This window comes from Heptranchias perlo, chromosome 2 (genome assembly GCF_035084215.1).
Source record: "Heptranchias perlo isolate sHepPer1 chromosome 2, sHepPer1.hap1, whole genome shotgun sequence".
NCBI lineage: Eukaryota > Metazoa > Chordata > Chondrichthyes > Hexanchiformes > Hexanchidae > Heptranchias > Heptranchias perlo.
The window spans coordinates 24792864-24819929 of record NC_090326.1 but is presented as its reverse complement, the minus strand read 5'-3'; the positions used below and the strand labels follow the sequence as shown (position 1 = coordinate 24819929).

The window sequence follows — 27066 nt, the reverse complement described above, 5'->3', positions numbered from 1 at the left end:
TTTTTAAGTATTTATCCAACTCCCTTTTGAAAGTTACTATTGAATCTGTTTCCACCACCATTCCAGATCATAACAACTCGCTGCGTAAAAAAAATTCTCATCTCCCCCTGGTTCTTTTGCCAATTACCGTAAATCTGTGTCCTCTGGTCACTGACCCTTCTGCCAGAGGAAACAGTTTCTCCTTAATTACTCTATCAAAACCCCTCATGATATTGAACACCTCTATCCAATCTCCCCTTAACCCTCTCTGCTCTAATTCATTCTTTAGAATTCAAATTGCTCAGTTTTAACACAAGTAGAATGGAACATTCTTTCAACCAACAATTGGCCTGGAAAACCTACAACAAAACCGTGTCCTCAAAGTATTCAGGATAATGGTTTCCACAAGATACAGCGAGCAAAACTGAACACAATACTCTGGAGTCGTTTCACCAAAACCAGATACAACTTCGAAATCACCTACTCTACAAAGAATTTACAGCACAGAAACAGGCCATTCGGCTCAAATGGTCTATGCTGTGTTTATGCTCCACACGAGCCTCCTCCCACCCTACTTCATCTAACCCCATCAGCATATCCTTTCTCCCTTATTTACTTATCTAGCTTCCCCCTAAATGCATCGATGTTGTTCCTCTGAACTACCCCTTGTGGTCGCAAGTTCCACAATCTAACCACTACTGGATTTATTGGTGACTATCTTATATTTAGGGCCTCTTGTTTAGGACTCCACCATAAGTGGAAACATCTTTTCTACATCTACCCTATCGTTATCTTAAAGAGCTTTATCAGGTCACCTCTCAGCCTTCTTTTTCCTAGAGAAAAGAGCCCCAGCTTGTTCAGCCTACCCTGATGGTTATAACCTCTCAGTTCTGATATTATTCGTGTGAATCCTTTTTGCACCTTCTCCAGTGCCTCAATATCCTTTTACTAATATGGTGTCATAAGAACATAAGAAATAGGAGCAGGAGTAGGCCAATCGGCCCTTCAAGCCTGCTCCGCCATTCAATAAGATCATGGCTGATCTGATCCTAACCTCAAATCTAAATTCATGTCCAATTTCCTGCCCGCTCCCCATAACCCCTAATTCCCTTTACTTCTAGGAAACTGTCTATTTCTGTTTTAAATTTATTTAATGATGTAGCTTCCACAGCTTCCTGGGGCAGCAAATTCCACAGACCTACTACCCTCTGAGTGAAGAAGTTTCTCCTCATCTCAGTTTTCAAAGAGCAGCCCCTTATTCTAAGATTATGCCCCCTAGTTCTAGTTTCACCCATCCTTGGGAACATCCTTACCGCATCTACCCGATCAAGCCCCTTCACAATCTTTTATGTTTCAATAAGATCGCCTCTCATTCTTCTGAACTCCAATGAGTAGAGTCCCAATCTACTCAACCTCTCCTCATATGTCCGCCCCCTCATCCCCGGGATTAACCGAGTGAACCTTCTTTGTACTGCCTCGAGAGCAAGAATGTCTTTTCTTAAGTATGGACACCAAAACTGTATGCAGTATTCCAGGTGGCGTCTCACCAATACCTTATATAACTGCAGCAATACCTCCCTGTTTGTATATTCTATCCCCCTAGCAATAAAAGCCAACATTCCGTTGGCCTTCTTGATCACCTGCATACTAACTTTTTGATTTTCTTGCACTAGGACCCCCAGATCCCTTTGTGCTGCAGTACTTTCCAGTTTCTCGCCATTAAGATAATAACTTGCTCTCCGATTTTTCCTGCCAAAGTGCATGACCTCACATTTTCCAATATTGTATTGCATCTGCCAAATCTCCGCCCACTCACCCAGCCTGTCTATATCCCCTTGTAGGTTTTTTATGTCCTCCTCACTCTCTACTTTCCCTCCCATCTTTGTATCATCTGCAAACTTTGATATGTTACACTCGGTCCCCTCCTCCAAATCGTTAATATAGATTGTAAAGAGTTGGGGACCCAGCACCGACCCCTGCGGAACACCACTGGCTACTGGTTGCCAGTCCGAGAATGAACCATTTATCCCAACTCTCTGCTTCCTGTTAGATAACCAATCCTCCACCCATGCCAGAATATTACCCCCAATCCAGTGATTCTTAATCTTGAGCAATAATCTTTTATGTGGCACCTTGTCGAATGCCTTCTGGAAATCTAAATACACTACGTCCACTGGTTCCCCTTTATCCACCCTGTACGTTATGTCCTCAAAGAACTCAAGCAAATTTGTCAGACATGACTTCCCCTTCGTAAAGCCATGCTGACTTTGTCCTATTAAATTATGTTTATCCAAATGTTCCGCTACTGTCTCCTTAATAATAGACTCCAAAATTTTACCCACCACAGATGTTAGGCTAACTGGTCTATAATTTCCAGCCTTCTGCCTACTACCCTTTTTAAATAACGGTGTTACATTAGCAGTTTTCCAATCTGCCGGGACCTTTGCCGAGTCCAGAGAATTTTGGAAAATTATTACCAAAGCATCCACAATCCCTACTGCCACTTCCCTTAAGACCCTAGGATGTAAGCCATCAGGTCCAGGGGATTTATCCGCCTTGAGTCCCATTAATTTACTGAGTACCAATTCCTTAGTGATTTTAATCGTATTTAGCTCCTCCCCCCCCTAGAGCCCCCTGTTTGTCCAGTGTTGGGATATTCTTAGTGTCCTCTACCGTACAGACTGAAACAAAATATTTGTTCAGCATTTTTGCCATCTCCATGTTTCCCACCATTAATTTCCCAGTCTCATCCTCTAAGGGACTGACATTTGCCTTAGCCACCCTTTTTCTTTTTATATAACTATAGAAACTCCTGCTATCTGTTTTTATATTTTTTGCTAATTTATTTTCATAATCTATCTTCCCTTTCTTAATCAATCCTTTAGTTACTTTTTGCTGTCTTTTGAAGACTTCCCAATCTTCTATCCTCCCACTAAGTTTGGCTACCTTATATGTCCTTGTTTTTAGTCGGATACTATCCTTAATTTCTTTACTTAGCCACAGATGGCTGTCATTTCTTTTACACCCTTTTTTCCTCAGTGGAATATATATTTTTTGAAAGTTGTAAAATAACTCCTTAAATGAACACCACTGCTCATGTACCGTCTTACCCTTTAATCTATTTTCCCAGTCCACTTTAATCAATTCCGCTCTCATACCATCATAGTCTCCTTTATTCAAGCTCAGTACGCTTGTTTGAGAACCAACCTTCTCACCCTCTAATTGGATATGGAATGTAACCATGTTATGGTCACTCATTCCAAGGGGATCCTTAACTAGGACATTATTAATTAATCCTGGCTCATTGCACAGGACCAGGTCCAAGGTTGCTTGCCCCCTTGTAGGATCAGTTACATACTGCTCAAGAAATCCATCCCTAATACACTCAATAAATTCTTCCTCAAGGCTGCCCTGCCCAATTTGATTTGTCCAGTTAATATGATAGTTAAAATCCCCCATAATTATAGCTGTTCCCTTATTACATGCCCTGACTATTTCCTGATTAATACTTCTTCCAGCAGAGTTGCAACTATTAGGAGGCCTATATACTACGCCCACTAGTGTTTTTTTCCCCTTATTATTCCTCATCTCTACCCAAACTGTTTCATTATCCTGATCCTTTGTCCCAATATCTTTTCTCTGTATTACAGTGATTCCTTCCTTTATTAACATAGCCACCCCACCTCCCCTTCCTTTCTGCCTGTCCTTCCTGATTGTTAAATACCCTGGCATATTTAATTCCCAGTCGTTGTCACCCTGCAGCCATGTTTCTGTAATGGCCACAAGATCATACCCATACGTAGGTATTGGTGCCGTTAACTCGTCCATTTTGTTACGAATGCTACGTGCATTCAGATAAAGAACTTTCAAATATGTTTTGTGACACTTAGTTCCTGTTTTTTCCTTTTTTAATACTTTACCTTTTACTCCATACCTTCTGTCCCTTCCTGACACGCTTTCCTCTGTCTCCCTGCTCAGGTTCCCAACCCCCTGCCACAGCTTTGATGCTGGGTTAATCGCCTTACGCCTTCTAGTTTTTATTTTATCTGTCGTGCCTAAAGTACACTTTCTTTCCGCTGCTCTACGCTTTTCCCTTTCACTTGTTCTTGAACAACTGTTTGTATTGTAGATTTCCCCTGGGCCTTCCCCTCTCTTGCTGCTCTCAACTTTGCTCCCTTCTGATTCCCCGCTCAGGTTCCCATCCCCCTGCCACTCTAGTTTAAACCTTCCCCAACAGCACTAGTAAACACCCCTGCGAGGACATTGGTCCCGGTCCTGCTCGGATGTAACCCGTCTCGCTTGTACAGGTCCCACCTTCCCCAGAACCGGTCCCAATGTCCCAGGAATCTAAATCCCTCCCTCCTACACCATCCCTGCAGCCACGCATTCATCCTGTCTAGTCTCCTGTTCCTATACTCACTAGCACGTGGCACCGGTAGTAATCCTGAGATCACTACCTTTGAAGTCCTGCTTTTGAATTTATCTCCTAACTCCTTAAATTCACCTTGCAGGACCTTTTTGTAATACTTAGATAAGGCACACCCATATCTATATGTCCCAACATTTTATTTGCTTTCTTCCAAGCAAAGGTTTGTAATGAGAACTTACCCTTGTAGAAGTGGCATGAGCTGGCCAATAGTAATCTCTTGCGCCACCTTCTGGTAGAGATCGTAGCTGTTCAACACCATCGACTCCAAGATTGCCAGTGACCGTTGTAACACTGACACGTCCATAGCAGATTTGTTCACATAACTTGCTATCTGATAAGTGCATAAAAGAAACAGAACATTTTAAACTCTGGCCTTAAAGCTTCTGCAAATACATTGCTGCCCATACACAGAGACAATTTCTCCCACCCCTGTTGCCAGGTCAGCCACTTCTGCACCCCCACCGGTACCGTCTGAACCACAAACGTGCGGAGACTGTGCCAATCTAATTTCTTCTGTGGGGGAGGGGGGTGTTAATCTAAGACGTTGCCAGGCTCATGGTGGTATCCATCTGAGACTTTTACAGATTCTTCTTAAATAAATTGCCCATCAAAACAATTCAGTCGGCAGTGTTTTTCATTCTGAAGTCAGTGAAACAAGTTAAACACCATTTCCTTTAGTGTGCTCAGCGCTGTAAAGGCTACAACAAAGAGCAAGACAAAGGTGTTTGGTTGCTGATTTAACCAGCTCGGTTTTTCTCTTTCATTTTAGGCATTTCGAGTTTTTCTTTGGTGGGGGGGGGTGGCGGGTGAAAGGAGAGAACAGAACATTAATTGTTAATAATAGACATTCAAAAATGAATACAAGGAAATGCATCATGTGAAGTGTAACCAGATATGATGCAGTATGTTTGGAGCACCAAGGTGTGATGGGAAGTGGGGTTCTAGCCGTTATCAATTGGTTGCCAAGATCCACCACACTGCTGCTAGGTCTCAAAGCGTTTCGTCTACGATGAATTACTTTGAAATGCGGGGACTGTTGTTACGAAAGCAAACTTAACAGCCAATTTCCACCCAGCAAGGTTCCAGTTCCACAAGCAGCAATGAGATAAATGACCAGATAATGGGCGAGAAATTGGGCCGTGTAGCGCCCATTGTTCCAGTGCTACGTGGCCTCTCGGAGTGCCAAGATGGTAGTCTTGGCTGCGCACGCATGTTTCCAGCGTGACGTGCGCTGGATGCCATCTTGATATAGGTATTAACGCATGCGCAAATACCGAATGCCGGCAGCATGTAAAGCAGGGAGAAAATGCGTGCAATCAGTGCGCAACGCTGATTTAAAGTGATAGACACCATTTTGGACCTTAACGCTCCACCCAACGCACAATCTTAACCACGCACACCTGAACATGTCTCAGATGGCTGGAAGACCCCCCACTAGCACTATTTAAAGGGACCATGCAGGTGTTGCAGGTTAGTTGCTGGATTATTGCTTCTGGCTGCTGGTGGAATAGGAAGTGTTTTTTGACCCTCCCTATACTTACTGAGAGCTGTCACAGTACATTTGAGAGTGGTTTGGCAGGTACTGCCTTACAGTTCGGAAAGTTACGACCATGGTTCAACAACATTCCTGGTAACCATGGGTGATTTGCCAGTGCTCCCGCTGGGCAGTGAGCACGACTGGGAGCATGCAGAGAGGCCACGCACATCAGGTCAAGCTGCGAGGAGAGGGAGGAGGAGGAGGAGGAGGAGGCACAGGGCACTGAGCAGGAGGCCATATCCAATGCGGGCCTTCTGGGACCAATTCCTTTACCCCAACATGAGCGAGGAGCATTGCATCAGACGGAAGCCTCAGAGCAGGGCAAGGACAGCACTGCCTGTGGCTGTGAAGGTAACCATGGCGTTGAGCTTCTATGGCTCAGGATCATTTCAGGCCTCTGAAATGGTGCAACATCTCGCAGTATGCAGTGCACTGCTGCATAAGGGAGGTCACAGACGCACTGTACCAGATGAGGAACAGGTTCATCACCTTCCCTCTTGAGAGACAAGCAGAACGAGCGAGCACGGGGTTTGGCTCGCTTTGCTGGCTTCCCTGTGGTGCAGGGTGCCATTGACTGCACGCACATTACCCTGCGTGCCCCGCATGTCAACTCGGCCGTCTCCATCAACCGAAAGGGTTTCCACTCCCTGAACGTGCAGCTGGTGTGCGACCACACGCATTGAATCTTGGAGGTCGATGCCCGCTACCCTGGGAGCAGTCATGACGCCTTTGTTAAGCGGCTGTCCAACATACCAGGTATCTTTCACATGGCTCAGCAGGTCAAAGGCTGGCTACTGGGCGACAAGGGCTATCCCCTCACACGGTGGCTCATGACTCCAGTCAGGAACCCATGCACACGTGCACAGCAGGCCTATAATGAGAGTCATGCTGCCGCACACATCATCGTGGAGTACACTATAGGCCTCCTGAAACAATGCTTCCGCTGCCTGGATCGTTCTAGAGGAGCCCTCCAGTACTCCCCCTGAGTGGGTGGGAAAATTCATGGTGGTATGCTGCATGCTGCACAATCTCACCATCATGAGGGCCCTTGCCACCACTGATCGGAGAAGACCCTGAGCCAGAGGTGGAGGAGGAGGAGGAGGCTGAGGAGGAGGACAGGGAGGAGCCGGAAGTGGAGGAAGATGCAAGGGTGCAACAGGGAACACATGCCTTGTCTGCAAGGGCTCTGCGTGCTCGCCTAATCCATGCCCGCTATCAATAACGTGAACTACATCCCCCAACTCACCAACAGTCCTACATTCCCCACCTGTCTGCTCCCACATGACCATCAATTCGTCCTCCATCTGATTACACATTGCTTTCCCCCTCAGCTCATTGCATAAATAAAAACCACCACCAAATGCAAATTCAAAGTCGCATTTATCAATTAACAAATCAAATTATGGAAACCTAACAGAACTATTCACCCTTGTGTATTCCCTTAGTGCCTGTTGTTCGTGTGCCTTTACCTATCCTAGTGCTCCTGCGAGGTGCTTCCCCAGTGGCTGGAGCATGGGTGGTGGGAGGCTGCTGGACTTCAATTGAGGAGCGTCCAGATGGCCTTGGAGGACGACCTCGAGCCGCTCTGGGCCGGGAGGGCCCGGCTTCAGACTGCACCATCTCAGCATGGGCTGCAGCAGTCTGGCCTGGCTGGCCAATAGGCAACAACAGGGGCACTGGTAGAGTGGCAGGGGTGGGAGCAGGAAGGCTGTCATCCTTAGAGAGGTCAGAAGGTTTGACTGCCGTGGTGCCTCTCTCACTCTCCCAGGGCAGCGCCTCAGCAATCCTTGAGATCAGCTGGAGAACGGATTGTTGGAGTGCTGTGGCGCCCTGGAAGCCCCGTTCCACAGTGGTCCCCAGACCCACGATAGGACCAGTCTGAGCTTCCAATGCAGCAGTCTGAGCAGCAACCATAGCTTGCAGACCCTTGATGGCCTCGGTTTGTGCTGAAATGGAAGCCGTGACATCGTCCATTAGATGCTGCGTCATGGTGGGTTCCACGGATGTGCTGATGGAGCTGACCACCCGTTCCATGTGGGTATGGCTGAGCTCCAAGCTCTGCGCAAAGCCCTGTGCCAAGTTGGAGCTGGGCTCCTCCATGCCCCTTCTCATTGTGCCCAGGCTTTCTGGCAGGTTTTCCAGTGCACCAAGCATTTGTTGGTGTACACCCATCAGCTGTCTTATGTAGCCTGGCCCATCGAAGTCTTCATCTGACTCCTCTGCAGCAGAACTAGTGAGTGACCTCACCCTCCAGCAAGCTGACACCTGTGGTATCCGTTTCCCCCCCCCCCCGCCTCAGCTCCTGCGCACTTGTGCCCGGATTCTCACCACTTGCAGATCCCTCCTCTAACCTAGCCTGTAAAGGACACGCAGTGTCAGTCTCTGAGCTGGTGGAAGCAAGTGTCAGATCGAGTGACGGTGTGGCTTCAGTGTCTCCCTCCTCCTCTTCCCCCTCCTCGGATGGTGCCATCACGTGTTCTTGGGTATTTGCAATGACAAAAGGAAACAGGTTGAGTTGTGGAGCGGGGAGAGGAGCAACTAAGACGTGCATGCTGACAGCATGTGCAGCATGTGAGTCAGAAAAGATTATGGGAGGAGGGAGATGTGGGGAACGAGAAGGAGCATTAGATATGCAGAGACCCCCCCCCCCTTCATTGAGACCTCCAGCACGGCATGTTGTGATGGCTGCAGCGACGGCCCGGCCAACGATCCAAAGCACAGTCTCCTCCAAGGGAGCCAGGACGTGCAGGCGTGCCCATCCTCCCTCAGGTCTCTCCTGCTGCCGGCTGTTATGCGCCACCTTCTCCTGCAAGAGAGAGGACAGTGTGTCAGTGAGTATCCTGCAAGGTTCTGGTGATGTGCCTGTCATGGTCAAATAGCTGCCAGTTTGTGTGACCTGTGAGCGGTGGTTGTGTGGTACTATGTGCGAGTGAGATGCAGCATGCCGAGTGCAGCATTGCGTATAGATGGGCAGTGTTTGTTGGTGGGTGGGTGATGGGGGGTGTGATGCGTGGAGCAGTGGTGCAGTTGGTAGGATGTGCCACTTAACACTTGCATTCACTCACCTTGACCACTTGTGTCAAATCATTGAACTTCTTTCCACACTGCACCCATGTGAGTGGTGCAATGCTCCTGGTGTTCACTTCCTGGACCATAGTCTCCCAATGCCTGCAGAATTGGGGTCTGCAGGGTCTCCTTCCACCCTGCGGGTACATGTTGGCCCTCCTTTCGTCCACCCCCTCCACCAGGGCCTCCAGTGCATCATCGGAGAAGTGTGGAGCCTCTCTCGCGCCGGTCCTGCCTTTCTTGCGGCCATCTTTCCCTCCTCTCAGTGGACTGTGCAGGTCCCATTTAAAATGTACACCTGCACCTTTAAGAGGTGCAGGCTGCCGATGATGTGCGCTGAGCACGCCCCATTTCCGGTTTCCTCATTCTCGATGCAGCCTCTCAGCAGCGCGGGTAGAACTGGCTGCAAGGAGCTATCATGGTAAGTAGCAGGCAGCTCGAAATTCACGTGCTGCCTGCGTAGGGGCCACCGGGCACGGGGTGTTAGCAGTTCGCGCTTCCCACGCCTGAAAAGAGGCCTTATCGAATTTTTCCCCCAGTGTGTTTTAATGATGTTGGTTAAGGGATAAATATTGACCAGGACATCGGCTAGAACTCCCCTGCTCTTCTTCGAAATTCTATAGATTATGGAACAGTTCCTGCAGATTGGAGGGTGGCAAATGTAACCCCACTATTTAAAAAAGGAGGGAGAGAGAAAACAGGGAACTACAGACCGGTTAGCCTAACATCAGAAGTAGGGAAAATGCTAGAGTCTATTATAAAGGATGTGATAACAGGACACTTAGAAAATATCAACAGGATTAGACAAAGTCAACATGGATTTATGAAAGGGAAATCATGTTTGACAAATCTACTGGAGTTTTTTGAGGATGTAACTGGTAGAATAGATAAGGGAGAACCAGTGGATGTGGTTTATTTGGATTTTCAGAAGGCCTTTGATAAAGTCCCACATAAGAGGTTAGTGTGCAAAATTAAAGCACATGGGATTGGTGGTAATATACTGGCATGGACTGAAAACTGGTTAACAGGCAGGAAACAGAGAGTAGGAATAAATGGGTCTTTTTTGGGGTGGCAGGCGGCGACTAGTGGGGTACCGCAGGGATCAGTGCTTGGGCCCCAGCTATTCAAAATATATATCAACGATTTGGATGAGGGAACCAAATGTAATATTTCCAAGTTTGCTGACGACACAAAACTAGGTGGGATCGTGAGTTGTGAGGAGGATGCAAAGAGGCTTCAAGGCGATTTAGACAAGTTGAGTGAGTGGGCAAATACATGGCAGATGCAGTATAATGTGGATAAATGTGAAGTTATCCACTGCGGAAGGAAAAACAGAAAGTCAGAGTATTATTTAAATGGTGATAGATTGGGAAATGTTGATGTACAAAGGGACGTGGGTGTCCTTGTATACCAGTCACTGAAAGCAAACATGCAGGTGCAGCAAGCAGTTAGGAAGGCAAATGGTATGTTGGCCTTCATTGCAAGAGGATTTGAGTACAGGAGCAAGGATGTCTTACTGCAGTTATACAGGGCCTTGGTGAGACCACACCTGGAGTATTGTGTGCAGTTTTGGTCTCCTTACCTAAGAAAGGATATACTTGCCATAGAGGGAGTGCAGCGAAGGTTCACCAGACTGATTCCTGGGATGGCAGGACCGTCGTATGAGGAGAGATTGGGTCGACTCGGCCTGTATTCACTCGAGTTTAGAAGAATGAGAGGGGATCTCATTGAAATATATAAAATTCTGACAGGGCTAGACAGACTGGATGCAGGGAGGATGTTTCCCCTGGCTGGGGGGGGGGGTCCAGAACGAGGGGTCACAGTCTCAGGATACGGGGTAGGACATTTAGGACTGAGGTGAGGAGAAATTTCTTCACTCAGAGGGTGGTGAACCTGTGGAATTCTCTATCACAGGAGGCTGTGGAGGCCAAGGAGCTAGATAGATTTCTAGACACAAAAGGCATCAAGGGGTATGGGGAGAGAGCAGGAATATGGTATTGAGATAGAGGATCAGCCATGATCATACTGAATGGCGGAACAGGCTTGAAGGGCCGAATGGCCTACTCCTGCTCCTATTTTCTATGTTTCTATAGTGCCATGGGATCTTTTACATCCACCTTAGAGGGCAGACGAGGCCTCAGTTTAATGTCTCAGAGACGAGAGTGCTACCCACTGAGCCAAGGCTGACATCTTAAATTAATTTCTCCTAATAATCATTCTGTACAACTGCTTTCTCTAAATAATGTTCTCGAAAATGCCTATTAGATATTCAAGAGTTTAGAATCTCTCGTCAGGCTACCCTGACTTTACCTACCATCTGAACGCTTCAAGCTTTTAACTCATTATCTGATTGCTGTTTGTGGGAGCTTGCTGTGCACAAATTGTCTGCCACGACTCCTACATCACAACAGTGACTACACTTCTAAAGTACTTCATTGACTGTAACACACTTTGGGATGTCCTGAGGTTGTGAAAGACGCTACATAAATGCACATTCTTTTCCCAGAGCACCGGTTGCAACATCACGACCTTTACCCTCTGCCCACGATCCTTTGCCAATAGTCAGGGAAGGTCCTTACAAAAACTGCACAGCAGGTGGGGAGGGGGAGAGGGGGGGGTGGTGGTGGAGAAGAGCAGTCAGCCCACCTGCTTGGGTTGCTAACGCTCCTGGATTTTGCTGGGGTCTCCAGCAATTAAAGATTAATCTCCTGGACACTGCTGAGAGGAAACCTGGGAGAAAAACCACAGGGACGTTAGAAGAAATTATGTTTCCCCCCGCCCCCCATTTTCTTTGAACACTTTTGTTTATTAGTTATAAAAATATTGGAGATGAGAAAAAATGGCTGTTTGACTGGAGCGGGGAATTTGGAGGTCACGTGACAAATCCTCCAGGAACACGCCCAACCAGAGTTGGCAACCCTACGCACCAGCAGGTAAAAAAAAATACATTGCTGCTCCAACTCTACAACTGTCAGTCACCTTGGGGGGAGGGCAACTGCGTCTTAAGATGGTACTGTACATCTGCAGAGACATCTACCGTACACTGTTGCCGCTGACGTCAGGGCTGCTGGTGAATGCGGCAACAGAAAGAGGTGATCTGACTGAGGTGTTTAAGATGATTAAAGGATTCGAAAGGGTAGATAGAGAGAAACCATTTCCTCTGGTGGGGGAGTCCAGAACAAGGGGGCATAACCTTAAAATTAAAGCTAGGCCGTTCAGGGGTGATGCCAGGAAGCACTTCTTCACACAAAGTGGAAATCTGGAACTCTCTCCCCCAAAAAGCTGTTGAGGCTGGGGACCAATTGAAAATTTCAAAACTGAGATTGATAGATTTTTGTTGGGTAAGGGTATTAAGGGTTATGGTACCAAGGCGGGTAGATGGAGTTAAGATACAGATCAGCCATGATCTAATTGAATGGCGGAACTGGCTCGAGGGACTGAATGGCCTCCTCCTGTTACATACGAACATACGAAATTGACCGGCAGGAAAAGACCAGCTGGTCCATCAAGCTTGCCCCAAAACATGATGGTCGGACCTAAACCCTATCCTATCCTATGTTCCTAAACCCTGCAGACACAGAGTTGCCTTACCAAAACCCCCGACCCCCTTCACTGATACAAATCACTCCAGCCATCTCAGTACCTTTTTGATGAAAGCCACGGAGAACGTATCCCAAGAGACAATCCCATGGTCCATGAGCTCAACGAACGCAGTCAGGGTGAACGACAACATGTCCCCAAAGCTGAAAGGACAAACGTCGCACAAGTCAGTTCCAACTATTGAAACTCGGGCAACAGGAGAATTTTCTCTGAAGCCGTTTTTGCACAGCAGGAAGCTAGGGGAGGTAATAAAACAGAAGAAAGCCCTATGGGTACTGCAGCAAGCCCTACGGGTACCGTAATAACCCCTACAGGTATCGTAGGATGCCCTACGAGTACCGTAGCAAGCCTTACGGGTGCCGTAGTTGTCAGAAAGCATGAAGAGCAGAAGGGTAGCTGGAAAAAAAAACCTGAAATAGTTAATATATGCCGATAACTCAGTAAACAGCAACGCCGCAATCTGAAAGGAAGAAGTATTAGTAGAAATAGTACAGTGCAGCCAAGAGAGCATCATGCATTTCCCATGCGCTGGATTACAAGAGCTCCCAGATTAGGCCAGTAACCAGCTTCATCCACGTACACAGCTTTATTCAGTTATCAGCCAGGGATCACAGCTCATAATCAATTATCTCTTTATTAGTAGGCTGTTAGGATCGGGATTGTAGATTTTTTTTTTAAAAAAAACAAGCTCACCCAATAGAATTTTCTATGCCATATAGCATACCTTCAGCGAGTGCTAATCGAATCAGAGTTTCATAGTGACCTGTTTACGCAACTGTGCCCCGGGGTTTACGCTTTATCTTCTTTGGAACGGCTGAATTTGTACACCAAGCTCGTTAATGTCTCCATTTCTGTAATTAATGGCATATTATCCTCCCGTCTCACAGGTGGTTTCTACGCGTGGTTGGGTGAGTGTGCGGACTGTCCCATACCAGCCCGAGTTCACACGGGATACTCGGGTGACGTTGATACGGAATCTACAATCAAAAGGCACTAAAAATGGCATAACGCTGGATATTCGTGTGCCTGGTCATTCACCATTAAAATGCTCTTGATTCTCTCCTCGTGGCAATGTCAGACACTACAATGGTCAGTATATTCCTGATTCCAGCGTAGCATTTTAATGAATTAATGAATTAAAACCGCTCAATATAGTAATAAGATGATTAATAGTACTCGCGTTCTGAAGGTGAAACATTTCAAAGCATTGGCCGCATTTTGTTTCGGAGTGCAGAGACTGTTCGACACAGGCGGTGAGCATTCTGCAACAGGCCACAAAGACCAATCAGATAAATGACTGGTCGGCCTGGTTTTGAATGGGTCGGGTTGCGAAACCAGGACAGGATGCTGGGAGAGCTCCCTGCCCTTCTTCAAATAGCGTCATGGGATCTTTAGTATCCACCTGAAAGAGGCAGGCGGGTCTTGGTCGAACATCCTAAGGAGAACACCTCGTTCACAGCACTGGGGCATCAGCCCGGATTCACATGCTCGAATCACGGCATGGGACTCAAACCCACAACCTCCTGACACTACAGCAGTACATTGCTTACCAAATTAAATAGGTGTTTAACTCACCATCACAACTCACAAAAAGTAACGCCAGTCAAAAAGTAATTTTTTTTTTTAAAAAGATGCGCCTTCAACGTATCTTTTATTTTCCAGGAGGCTGGCTAATTTCAATTCGGAGACCTTGACAAGGTCATCTTGTGTTCCCACTATTACACATTTGGAGCGGGGTGTTCTACACACCTTTCACAGTGGTGACCGTACAGAAACTACGCCGCATTTTACAGGTCTCTCCGCTCTCTACACCCTCCCTCCACTTTACATTCCTAAAACAGTCCAAACCTACAGTAGCCTCCTCCTCCTCCTCCCGTAGTCCCCTCCTATCCTGAAGGCCCTTTGCTGAGACCCTATTCCTTCAGTGCCAGCAGCCCCTCCAGTGTCTCTTTTAAGTGGCCATTCTCCACACGTGAGCCCAGGCAGCGGGCGTCCATTGGAAGGGGTTGACCCAATGCGCGAACGGGCTCTGCCAGTTCCCTAAGTTCACCGCTCCCTCCCGCCCCCCCCCCCACCCCACCGCTGCTAACATCACAGGGCAGGCTCTGAATAGCAGCAGCATCAACAGATCGCAATGACGACAAAGGAATTGGCTGTGGACTTTCCCCAATATCGGAGGATATTCCTTGCAGGTGAGCAAGGCAAAAAAAAATCCCCCAAAAAAATCTCTCAGCCTACATGTCGACAGGGAAAGTGACTGCCAACGACCTCTAACACTTTGCCTCCAGGGGCCCTTTGGGAGCACTGTCGCTGCCATGTGATTCTTCAAAAAGAAATATCATCTGGCACATAGAATCATACAGCACAGAAGTCCATTCGGCCCGTTGTGCTGCTGCCAGCTCTTTGAAAGAGCTATCCAATTAGTCCCACTCCCCGCTCTTTCCCTGTAGCCCTGCAATTTTTTTCCCTTCAAATATTTATCCAATTCCCCTTTGAAAGTTACTACTGAATATACTTCCTTCCACCACTCTTTCAGGCAGTGCATTCCAGATCATAACAACTCGTTGCGTAAAAAAACATTCTTCTCATCTCCCCTCTGGTTCTTTTGCCAATTATCTTAAATCTGTGCCCTCTAGTTACCGACCCTCCTGCCAGTGGAAACAGTTTCTCCCTATTTATTCAATCAAAACCCTTCATAATTTTCAACGCCTCCATTAAATCTACCCTTAACCCTCTCTGCTTTAAGGAGAACAATCCCGGCTTCTCCAATCTCTCCACGTACTCAGAAAATCTGACTAGGTGTGGATATTTCTAATTCAAACTGTAGTCACCTAGGCAACAATCATTATCCTTTCAAAATATAGCGTTCGCACATAAGACAGCAACTGTTAGGTTTTGCTTTTAACTCAATACTGTTTGAGGGAAGGAAAGGCTCTTGAACTATCCGATAGAATTTATCTTCATAAATTTAATATAAACAAATTTCTGATACCCGGACATTCCCTTCACTCTTCTCCTCCACCTCACTTCCACACACCACCAGCAACCTGGCTAAGATTAGGAACTCACAGCAGGAAGAACTGTGAGACACAAGGGTATTTGGTATTGGTACTATGTCCAATTTACATTTGCACGAATAGTTTGTACTGGTGTAGTTGTTCAGCATAGAATAGAATACAGCACAGAAGGAGGTTATTCGGCCCATCGTGTCTGTGCAGGGTCTTTGAAAGAGCTATCCAATTAGTCCCACTTCCCCCCTCTTTCATACCGCTATGCCTCGAGTTACTGCCAGAACATCTTTACACCAGTCACATGTCACCAATTACAACCGTGTAGATGCACAGTGTTACAATTCGGGCTTGCTCCCAAAATTTTTCACTGGTTCCCACTGCAAAACTCAGCTTACGTAAGCTGGACCGGACTTGCGAAACTTAACCTTATGCATTAAGAGAATGGGATGTACAGCGTCTCAGAGCTAAAGATCTACCCTTTTACCAGTCGGTTACACCGGAGATTGCATGGGTTAACCACGATACACTCCTGATCTCTCCAAAAGACACAAAATGTGAATAAAAAAGGACAAAAAATGTTATTCATTTACTGTTAATTGCAAAGGTGAGACTATACTTCTCACACCCATAACCCAAGGGTCATTTATTGATACTGTTTACCTTGTACCTACTTTTCTACTTGTGTGTGATTTTGAGAGGTCCATCTTAGCCTGACTCATGAAATATTTAAATTCTTAGACTAAGACTAGGCTGTGGCTCCCTGGATGGGAAAAGCACAAAGAAATTGGACCAGCTTCACCTCTCTCATTATCTGAATTGAAAGGACGCGCAATCAAGTCCAATGGACGCACGCTGCATATTTAACACCGATCTGCTCAGGCATGCACTCTGGAGGTTACCACTGCAATACCGCGTGTGAGAGAATACTCCATGCCACCCTACAACATCTCAATACAATCAAAATCCGATGCACCAAAGAACATTACTAAGTCATGGATGTAAAAATGTGAGACTCTATTTTTAAACGGGAAGCAAAGTCCAGCACTTTTTAATTCATGAACTCCCTCTTTTTTATGGAAGTAAATAATGGTTTTACCAGAAATGTCTTGACTTAGTCAACTTTTGCCATGGAGACCATTCGACTACGGTCTCCCTCCTTCCTTGGCCACTGTAGTGACTTCAATTACAGTGAGCATAGAATCATACGGCACAGAATCATAGAAGTTTACAACATGGAAACAGGCCCTTCGGCCCAACATGTCCATGTCGCCCAGTTTATACCACTAAGCTAGTCCCAATTGCCTGCACTTGGCCCATATCCCTCTATACCCATCTCACCCATGTAACTGTCCAAATGCTTTTTAAAAGACAAAATTGTACCCGCCTCTACTACTGCCTCTGGCAGCTCGTTCCAGACACTCACCACCCTTTGAGTGAAAAAATTGCCCCTCTGGACCCTTTTGTATCTCTCCCCTCTCACCTTAAATCTATGCCCCCTCGTTATAGACTCCCCTACCTTTGGGAAAAGATTTTGACTATCTACCTTATCTATGCCCCTCATTATTTTATAGACTTCTATAAGATCACCCCTAAACCTCCTACTCTCCAGGGAAAAAAGTCTCAGTCTATCCAACCTCTCCCTATAAGTCAAACCATCAAGTCCCGGTAGCATCCTAGTAAATCTTTTCTGCACTCTTTCTAGTTTAATAATATCCTTTCTATAATAGGGTGACCAGAACTGTACACAGTATTCCAAGTGTGGCCTTACTAATGTCTTGTACAACTTCAACAAGACATCCCAACTCCTGTATTCAATGTTCTGACCAATGAAACCAAGCATGCTGAATGCCTTCTTCACCACCCTATCCACCTGTGACTCCACTTTCAAGGAGCTATGAACCTGTACTCCCAGATCTCTTTGTTCTATAACTCTCCCCAACGCCCTACCATTAACGGAGTAGGTCCTGGCCCGATTCGATTTGAAGTAAATTAAAGAGGCCATTCGGCCCATTGTGCATGTGCCAGTTCTTTGAAAGAGCTTTCCAATTAGTCCCACTCCCCCTCCCCCCACCTCCCGCTCTTTCCCCATAACCCTGCAAATTTTTCCTTTTCAAGTATTATATCCAATTCCCTTTTCAGAGTATGGCCTTTAGAAAACGTAGGGGCACAAATTCACGCCAGCCCGCAAGCCGCTGAGGAGGCAGGGAAACCACGCCAAGTACTTTATGCAAACACCCACCCTTCCCCGGTATCGGACTGGTCCTTGTGTACCAAGGTCTACAAATACCCATTCTAATTAATTAACTGTAGTTAACAGATAGTCCTGCTGGAGTTGCTGCCACTCTATCTAAATTCTCAAGCGTAGATCTAAAAGAAAGAACTGAGAATGCTGGAAATAAAAACAGACTTCTCAAAAAAAAAAATCCAAAAAAAAACCTGTCCTGCATCTTTAGAAATTCAAGCGCAAGAGCTCTTGAAGTAAATTTAAGAGTCTAAATCTGGGCACCGCACTTAGGAAGGATGTCGAGACCTTAGAGTGCAGAAGAGATTTACTAGAATGGTACCAGGGATGAGGGACTTCAGTTACATGGATAGACTAGAGAAGCTAGGGTTGTTCTCCTTACAGCAGAGAAGGTTATGGGGAGGTTTAATAGAGGTGTTCAAAATTATGCAGGGTTATGAGTCGATAGGGAGAAACTGTTTCCACAGGCAGGTGGGTCGATAAACAGAGGACACAGATTTAAAATAATTGGAAAAGAACAAGAAGGGAGATAAGAAGTTTTTTTTAAACACAGCGAGTTGTTATGATCTGGAATACACTGCCTGAAAGGGTAGTGGAAGCAGATCCAATAGTAACTTTTAAAAGGGAAATGGATATATACTTGAAAAGGAAAAATTTGCAGAGCAATGGGGAAAGAACAGGGGAATGGGACTAATTGAATAGCTTTTTCAAAGAAACGGCACAGGCATGATGGGCCAAATGGCCTCCTTCTCTGCTGTATGATTCTATTCTATGAATAATGCCCCCCAACCTGATACTCATGTGGTTGTCTAAGATGGCACTATAAAGAAGGTTGACCATATACAAGGGAAAGCACTAAGTACCATATCTGAAAGGCACCATTTTAGGGTGACTGCAAAAGGCATCTCCATTAACACAATAGCAGAAGAGTCAGCCTTCCAGTCAGATTATTAAATAGCTCTACATATCAACACTGCTTCACAGCTGAGTGAACACAGCTCATTAAAAATTAAAATTCAGTCACAGTATATGCTTATATAGAAGTAATATTGTTGATTACCCTAGTCGAAGGATCTAACATTCATACTGCAATCCTGGTACATTGACCAGGGGATTTCAATGCAGCCTATTCAATAATAAAAGTTTTAAAATTATCAATGACATTGAATGTGTAACAGGATAGACTGCTGGAGTTGAGGTACAGATCACCCATGATCTAACTGAATGGCCTACCCCTGTTCCTCTGAAATGCAGGAAGCTCACAAACATGCTTCCCGAGGATTAGCATCAAGCTTTACATGCATCATTCTTGGGCTGCGGAGACCCACTCATCGTCAAATTACAACTGTCATTATATTTAAGTTTTCCGTCTACAGAGCAGTGAGGAGTCTTGTTTCATAGCAGCGGGTACGGATTTGAGTCCCGTCTCTGCATTATCCACAAAATCCAACCTCGTGTGACAAGTTGCATCAGTTCATTCCAGCAGGAGCATTCAACAAGAGAGAGAGAGAGCCTTAGCAGGAGAGGTAAAACCAGACACGTTTTTGATGCTATCTGGAACAAGTACAACAACAACTTGCATTTATAATAGCCCCTTTAATGTAGTATAAGGCACTTCCACAGGAGTGTTGCCAAACAAAATTTGACACCGAGTCACACAAGGAAGTATCAGGACAGGTGTCCAAATGCTTGGTCAAAGAGGTAGGTTTTAAGGAGCGTCTTAAAGGAGGAGAGAGAGGTGGGGAGGCGGAGAGGTTTAGGGAGGGAATTCCAGAGCTTAGGGTTTAGGCAGCTGAAGAAACGCTGTCAATGGTGAACAGATGAAAATCGGGGAAGCGCAGGAGGCCAAAATTGGAGGAGTGCAGAGATCTCGGTGGGTTGTAGGGCTGGAGGAAGTTACAGCGATAGGGAGGGGCGAGGGCATGGAGGGATTTGAACACAAGGATGAGAATTTTATATCCACACATGAAGCACGGGAGAGCTTGTAGATGTAAAGCATGCCGAAAACTGATGTTAAAAGAGGCCCAGCAGCGGCTGGCGACCAGTTTTTCTTTGGTGGAGGGAGGGGGTGAGCAGAAGGGAAAAAAGGTCATAAAAGCACTGTGGTGAATATCGTTGAACAGTATAGATACGCTTGTTTACTCAGTCTGCAAGAAAGACCTGCAAACTCTGGACAGTAAAGCTGACCTAATGCAAAAGAAATGTACAAGCAGCACATATGAGGGAATCACAGTGCAGGAGGTAAGCTTTGTGCTGGGTAAAGTAGCACAGCTGTGGCAAGCAAAGCCATGAAAATCTGGGAAAGCTGACACCAACATCAGCAATAATAAGTCCATTTTTGGCGTACGATTCAAGATAAATTAGTTAAAGACACAGCACAGATCTGAAGATGGTTTACATTCATAATTATATTGGATATACACATACAGATTTCAGGATATAAAAAATAATCCATGTTCAAATTCATATTTTTAAAGATAAATATTTTACATGTGCAAACATGCAGAACATTTGGAATAAAGGCCGTGTGGAATTTAACAACACTAAATAGCAGACTATTTCATAAAAATGCACCGCAGTCATTTTACAGCGACACCACAGTGATGCTGAACATAACAGTACATCCGGACTGGAAAAGCAGCAAACTCTAAAGAGTACCCAGAGCTCAAATTCCAGTCTGATAGTCCTGCCCCCCGCCCATCTCATTAGCATCTCTGCAATGAGCTTGCACCGACGGCAGGTACAGGTCCAGCTCCGTCACCTCCAGGGAAGTCCCAGCAATCCAGGGACAACAGAAAATGGGGAGGAGTCCCAGCGAAGCAAGTCTCCACCCCCTTTCTCCTGACCTCTCCACCTAGGAAAATGGGTGTTTATTAGGGACAAAGGTCAGGAAAATCTACCCGAATATCTCTGGACAATCACTGGATTTCAAACATGTTTGGTAGAAGCTCAACTTGTCCCCCAGATGGCAGTATGGAATCAAACACAACCCAGAGCAAGAGAGCTGTAGAGACAACCAAATAACCATCTCGATGGCTCAGAGGGAAAGTGTTGTTTCTTAGAATCACAGAATGGTTACAGCACAGGAGGAGGCCATTCGGCCTGTCGAGCCCGTGCCGGCTCTTTGTAAGAGCAATCCAGCTAGTCCCATTACCCCGCTCTTACCCCGTAGCCCTGCAAATATTTTCCCTTCAAGTATTTATCCAATTCCTTTTTGAAAGCCACGACTGAATCTGCTTCCACCATCCTTTCAGGCCAGCGAAGCAAGTCTCCACCCCCTTTCTCCTGACCTCTCCACCTAGGAAAATGGGTGTTTATTAGGGACAAAGGTCAGAAAAATCTACCCGAATATCTCTGGATAACCCTCCTCCAGTCTGAAAAACAATGTTCATCTCTACTCTCTTTCCTGTCACTTAGTCAATTTTATACCCATGCTGCCACTGCCCCTTTTATTCCATGGGCTTCAATTTTGCTGACAAGTCTATTATGTGGCACTTTATCAAACATCTTTTGAGCCATAGCGGAAGGTATTAGTTTCAATCCCCTATCGGTGCTGAGTTAGCTGATCTCAGCTGTGGTCGTGGTTCACAAGAACACACATAACACAAGGCAAACATGAACGAGGAAGGTGATTTGACCCATTGAAGCTCATTCATCCAGAACGACCCTGCAATCCACCCACCACAACATCCAACATTGCCGTTAATTATTCTCGGGTTTTCGCCTCCTCTACCCAGAAGCTCATGCCACTCATCGATCACCCTTTGTGTGAAGAAGCAATTCCTGATGTCAGTCCTAAGTTTGCCTTTTAATAGTTTGAACCTGTGTCCCCTAATGCTGCCATCATGATTTAGTCTATAGTAATTTTCTGGATCTACCTTTTCCAAACCTCTACACGGTCACCTCTCAGTTGTCCCCTTTCAAAGCTGAAAAGGCCAAGCTTCTCCAGTCCTGGCTCATAATTCAGTCCTTTAATGCTGGGGATCAGCCTTGAGGTCCTTCTCTGAAGTGTCTCCTTCCAGCTTGCTGGCCAAAACATGTAATTTGACCAGGACACTGTGCAGTTTGATCATCACTTTCCCCCGACTGTGGTCAACTGTTTTAGCTATATGGAATTCTATTTGCTGTGTTGATTGCTGCACTGCACTGATTGGACATGTTGAGCATCAAGTCTTCTAGATCTCTCAGCTTCATCCTTAACTATTTCAACACTTTCCATAGGTACTTATCTCACACATTTATTTCGTCCCATGTGCAGCACTTTACACTCGCCCATATCAAAATCATCTGTCATTCTTCTGCACGCCTAACATATTTTATTCATCTCATTTTGTAGCTCCTGAAATTCTTCCCCCAATTTAATTGCCCCATTGAACTTGATATCTTCTGCAAATCTAACAAATTTGCATTGAGTTTCCAAATCCATGTCACTGAGGTAAATTACGAAGTGTAGTGGCTTCGACACCTCTGGAGCACCAATTCAGCACTCCCCCTCCCCCTACATCAGTTCTAACTACCTATTCCTTTTCACACGTCAGCAAATTTCTTATCCACTCCCAAGGTTCACCTCAAGTCCCCACTGCTTTGACATTAGCTAATAGTCTTTCATGTGGAACTTCGTCAAAAACTCTTTAAACGTCTAGGTGCAACATATGGTATGGTATGTTCATCGACTCCTCCAAACCACAGTTAATGTTTCACAAATCTCCTCCCTTGCCTCCCTCAATACTCTGGGATAAATTCATTATGAGCCATTTTAGCCTGCCCAGGACTTCCATCTCAGTTATATCAAAGTTGATAATTCTACCTGGTTTATTGCTACTTGGGGAGGGAATGTTGTTCAAGTCTTCCTTAGTGAATACTTAAGTAATCGTTCAGTATGTCTTACGCTCATCTTTGGTTTTCAGCCCTGTTTGTACACCATAGGGTTCTTTGCTGGCTGCCCTCTTGCTGTTATTGATACTGCTGCAATAGGTCTCAGCATCCCTGGGTTAAAGAGGGGGAAACTGGCCACGGCTCCCACTCCTGATCATCATACAGTGAACCCTGCTGGAAGTGCGCTCGTTTGGATGCCAGATGAGAACAGAAAGTGAGCTCAACTTCAAAGCCCCTGGAGCCGAATAACCTGTTGACTCATTGTCAAAACTCACAACTGGGGGTGAGGTGCGGCATCGCACATGGAACCATATCCTAGCAACGCCTCCATAATGGATGGAACTAGAAGGATAAAAATTGCCACAAGTGGCAAAGGTAAGACTTATTTTGACCTCTAGGTACATACATGGTACATACAGCACATTGTTAATCCCTCTCAAAGCGTGATGGCAATTCAAACCAACTTTCTAATAGTCTCACAAGTAAAATGGATTAAATAATGCTACCCCGCCAGTCAGTGTACGGACCCCACAGGTGGCAGCTCTCTCCTCCTTACAAAACCAGATTGCCGCTGTATCATGTATCCAAGCTTGCACCGTCAGCTCGAGTTCTGAAGAAACCGCAACGTTCCGGCAGCATTTATGTCACATGCACTTACCGACTGGCTCAAGGATGGGGAAAGGAGTCAGACTCACAACACTAAGTGCATGTCCATGAAACATACACATTGAACTCTGAAAACTGTCACAGGGTCATGATGGAGTTAGTGCAGCTGAGTCATGGATTCTGCTGTTCAACGCCACAAATTTCCTGTTACATTTTACGTTGCTGTTCGTTTACACTTAGCTCAAAAACCGTTAGAAAGCAAAAGCAGGAGGTGAAACACCACACCACTCAGTCCCCCGTGTAAAGCAATCTGCGGTGTGTACTGTAAAGATTTCCTGACACTGCACCCTCTTTGTCCTTAACTAATACAAACAATAACTCAGCTACAAAAACACAGTGAAATTATGATTTGGTGGGAGAAAAAAATATTATTTCTGAGAATTCTGACACAGCCAAAATGAATGGGACATTCAACAGCTGTTCCTCATGTTAAGATCTTCCTCGTTCAGGGAATACATTTTGCATTCTATTTATACAAATAAATGGGTTCCTTCTTTAAAAACTAAAATTATAACTATAACCAGCAGAGAGACTACTTTAACATTACTTATCAGGCCACATGAGCAGCCTTTCACTTCTCTTCACAATTAGTCACCATTCTATAAAAGCCTCCCAAGGGAATGAAGAATTCACACTGACAAGGGTTGTCCCAGCCTAAAGTACAGGCTGCACCCCCTGATGAGGGGTTTGGCTGGGTGGCTTTAGTTCTATTACACTGTATAGAGACAGTCCTTTAATACTGGACTTCAGCCACTGTATTGAATTTAAGCACCAGTTCCAAACAATTGGTAAGTTGCATTGTAATTGCATTCAAGGGCAATTAGGGATGGGCAACAAATGTTGGCCTTGCCAGCGACGCCCACATCCCATGAACGAATAAAAAAAGACATTTTGCCTCTGTATCTTCACACCAGAACTCATCTTAGCCCCACAACTCCATTGAGTGACTTGTTCAAGTGTGGGCAGAGAGCAGCTGAGGAATGAGGAATTAAATTGATACAGAGAGGATTTTTAATACTGTTTTATTGGATAGTCCCGTGAATTTATGATGATACTCTTTTGGGCAGTAGCAATCCAGGCAGTTACAGCATCTTACAGGGCACGACTGGACACTCATGCTGCAGGTACGATCAATCGTTTCTTATTTGAAAGGGCAACAGGGTGTACTGGTCTGCAATTCATTCAAGGTTGTAAAATTGTTTACAATTGTCAACCCCAGTCCATCACCGGCATCTCCACATCATGGCTACCATCGACACCACAAACTGCCGGCTCACAGTGGAAAGGATATCCAAGAAGATCGCGCATATAGACACAGACATCAAGTTTTTACAGAGCTGCAAGAAAGCAGACAAGATCCCGAAAGGACTACAGATCACGAACCCACTCAAGTCCACATACAACTCGGATTACGCTGAGAGACTCTGCCGCCGTACCTCTCGCACACTCCGCAACCATCTCATACACCAACTCTACAGCAGACGCCACAACCTCGAAACTAAGATAGAGTCCATACTCTCAACCTGTACTCAGGATACAGCAGACCAGCTACAAGATACCGCCAAACAGACGAGGCAACGGAACTACGCTGCCGACATGAAAACCAAGAGCAGGAAGCTTGAGAAACTCGGCATCACCACCAGCATCGACCAAGCTTCCCCTGGTACCACGGTTGCAACCACAGGGAAGTCTATCGTCAATCTGTCCGACCACACCCTTCAACCAGACGAAATCGAAGTTCTCAGCCGAGGGCTCAATTTCTGCCCCACCACCAAAATGGACCCCACTAGTCTCGCGGCAGACACAGAGGAATTCATCAGGAGAATGAGGCTCCGGGAATTCTTCCACAAACCCCAAGATTTCAGCAGCGAACCCAATGAGACAATCAACGATCCGGACAGCAGACAGAGGGATCCGCGGTACAGCAACCGAAGAGGAAAGAGTCAAACTGGACTCCTCCGGAGAGTCGCTGCCCTCAGCTTGACATGTATGCTCAAGCTGTCAGGAAATGCGTCAATGCCAGATTCATCAGCCGCACTCACAAGACAGTCCAGAATGTCACCCGAGCACAACGCAACGCCATCAACGCTCTCAAGACCAACCGCAACATCGTCATCAAACCAGCGGACAAAGGAGGAGCCATAGTCATACAGAACAGAACGGACTATTGCAAAGAAGCATACCGACAACTGGACAACCAGGAACACTACAGACGGTTACCCGCAGATCCGACCAAGGAACACACCCACCAGCTCAACAAACTGATCAAGACCTTCGATCCAGACCTTCAAAGCATCCTACGCGCTCCCATCCCATGTACTCCCCGCGTGGGAGACTTCTACTGCCTCCCAAAGATACACAAAGCCAACACACCCGGACGTCCTATCGTATCAGGCAACGGAACCCTGTGTGAGAACCTCTCTGGATACATCGAGGGCATCCTGAAACCCATCGTACAGGGAACCCCCAGCTTCTGTCGCGACACTACAGACTTCCTACAAAAACTCCGTACCCACGGACCAGTTGAACCAGGAACACTTCTCACCACGATGGACGTCTCAGCACTCTACACCAGTATCCCCCACAATGACGGCATCGCTGCGACAGCATCAATACTCAACACCAACAACAGCCAATCTCCAGACGCCATCCTACAACTCATCCGCTTCATCCTGGATCGCAATGTCTTCACCTTCGATAACCAGTTCTTTACCCAAACACACGGAACAGCCATGGGGACCAAATTCGCACCCCAATACGCCAACATTTTCATGCACAAGTTCGAGCAGGACTTCTTCACTGCACAGGACCTCCAACCAACACTATACACCAGATACATCGACGACATTTTCTTTCTATAGACCCACGGCGAAGAATCACTAAAGTGACTACACGGTAACATCAACAAGTTCCATCCCACCATCAAGCTCACCATGGACTACTCCTCAGAATCAGTTTCTTTCTTGGACACACGAATCTCCATCAAAGACGGGCACCTCAGCACCTCACTCTACCTCAAGCCCACGGACAACCTCACGATGCTCCACTTTTCCAGCTTCCACCCTAACCACGTCAAAGAGGCCATCCCCTATGGACAGGCCCTGCGAATACACAGGATCTGCTCAGACGAGGAGGAACGCGATGGACACCTACAGATGCCCTAGTAAAAACGGGATATGACGCTCGACTCATCGATCGACAGTTCCGACGGGCCACAGCGAAAAATCGCATAGACCTCCTCAGAAGACTAACACGGGACACAACCAACAGAGTACCCTTCGTCGTCCAGTACTTCCCCGGAGCGGAGAAACTACGCCATGTTCTCCGCAGCCTTCAACATGTCATCAATGACGACGAACACCTCGCTATGGCCATCCCCACACCTCCACTACTCGCCTTCAAACAGCCACCCAACCTCAAACAAACCATCGTTCGCAGCAAATTACCCAGCTTTCAGGAGAACAGCGTCCACGACACCACACAACCCTGCCACGGTAACCTCTGCAAGACATGCCAGATCATCGACACAGATACCACCATCACACAAGAGGACACCACCCACCAGGTGCATGGTTCATACTCCTGTGACTCGGCCAACGTTGTCTACCTCATACGTTGCAGGAAAGGATGCCCCAGAGCATGGTACATTGGCGAGACCATG

At 46.2% G+C, this 27066-nt stretch overlaps 1 protein-coding gene across 4 annotated transcripts in view; it reads right to left on the bottom strand.

The window, feature by feature from the left end:
- The window catches only part of elmo1 (engulfment and cell motility 1 (ced-12 homolog, C. elegans)), a 282334-nt gene that overhangs the window by 177087 nt on the left and 78181 nt on the right, over positions 1 to 27066 (bottom strand). For all 4 annotated transcript variants that reach the window (XM_068001271.1, XM_068001264.1, XM_068001286.1 and 1 more), the window contains 2 exons: positions 12655 to 12754; positions 4588 to 4739 (listed from right to left, as the gene is read on the bottom strand). In XM_068001271.1, the coding sequence (XP_067857372.1) occupies positions 4588 to 4739; positions 12655 to 12754 (252 nt within the window). The remainder of the gene's footprint in view (positions 1 to 4587; positions 4740 to 12654; positions 12755 to 27066) is intronic.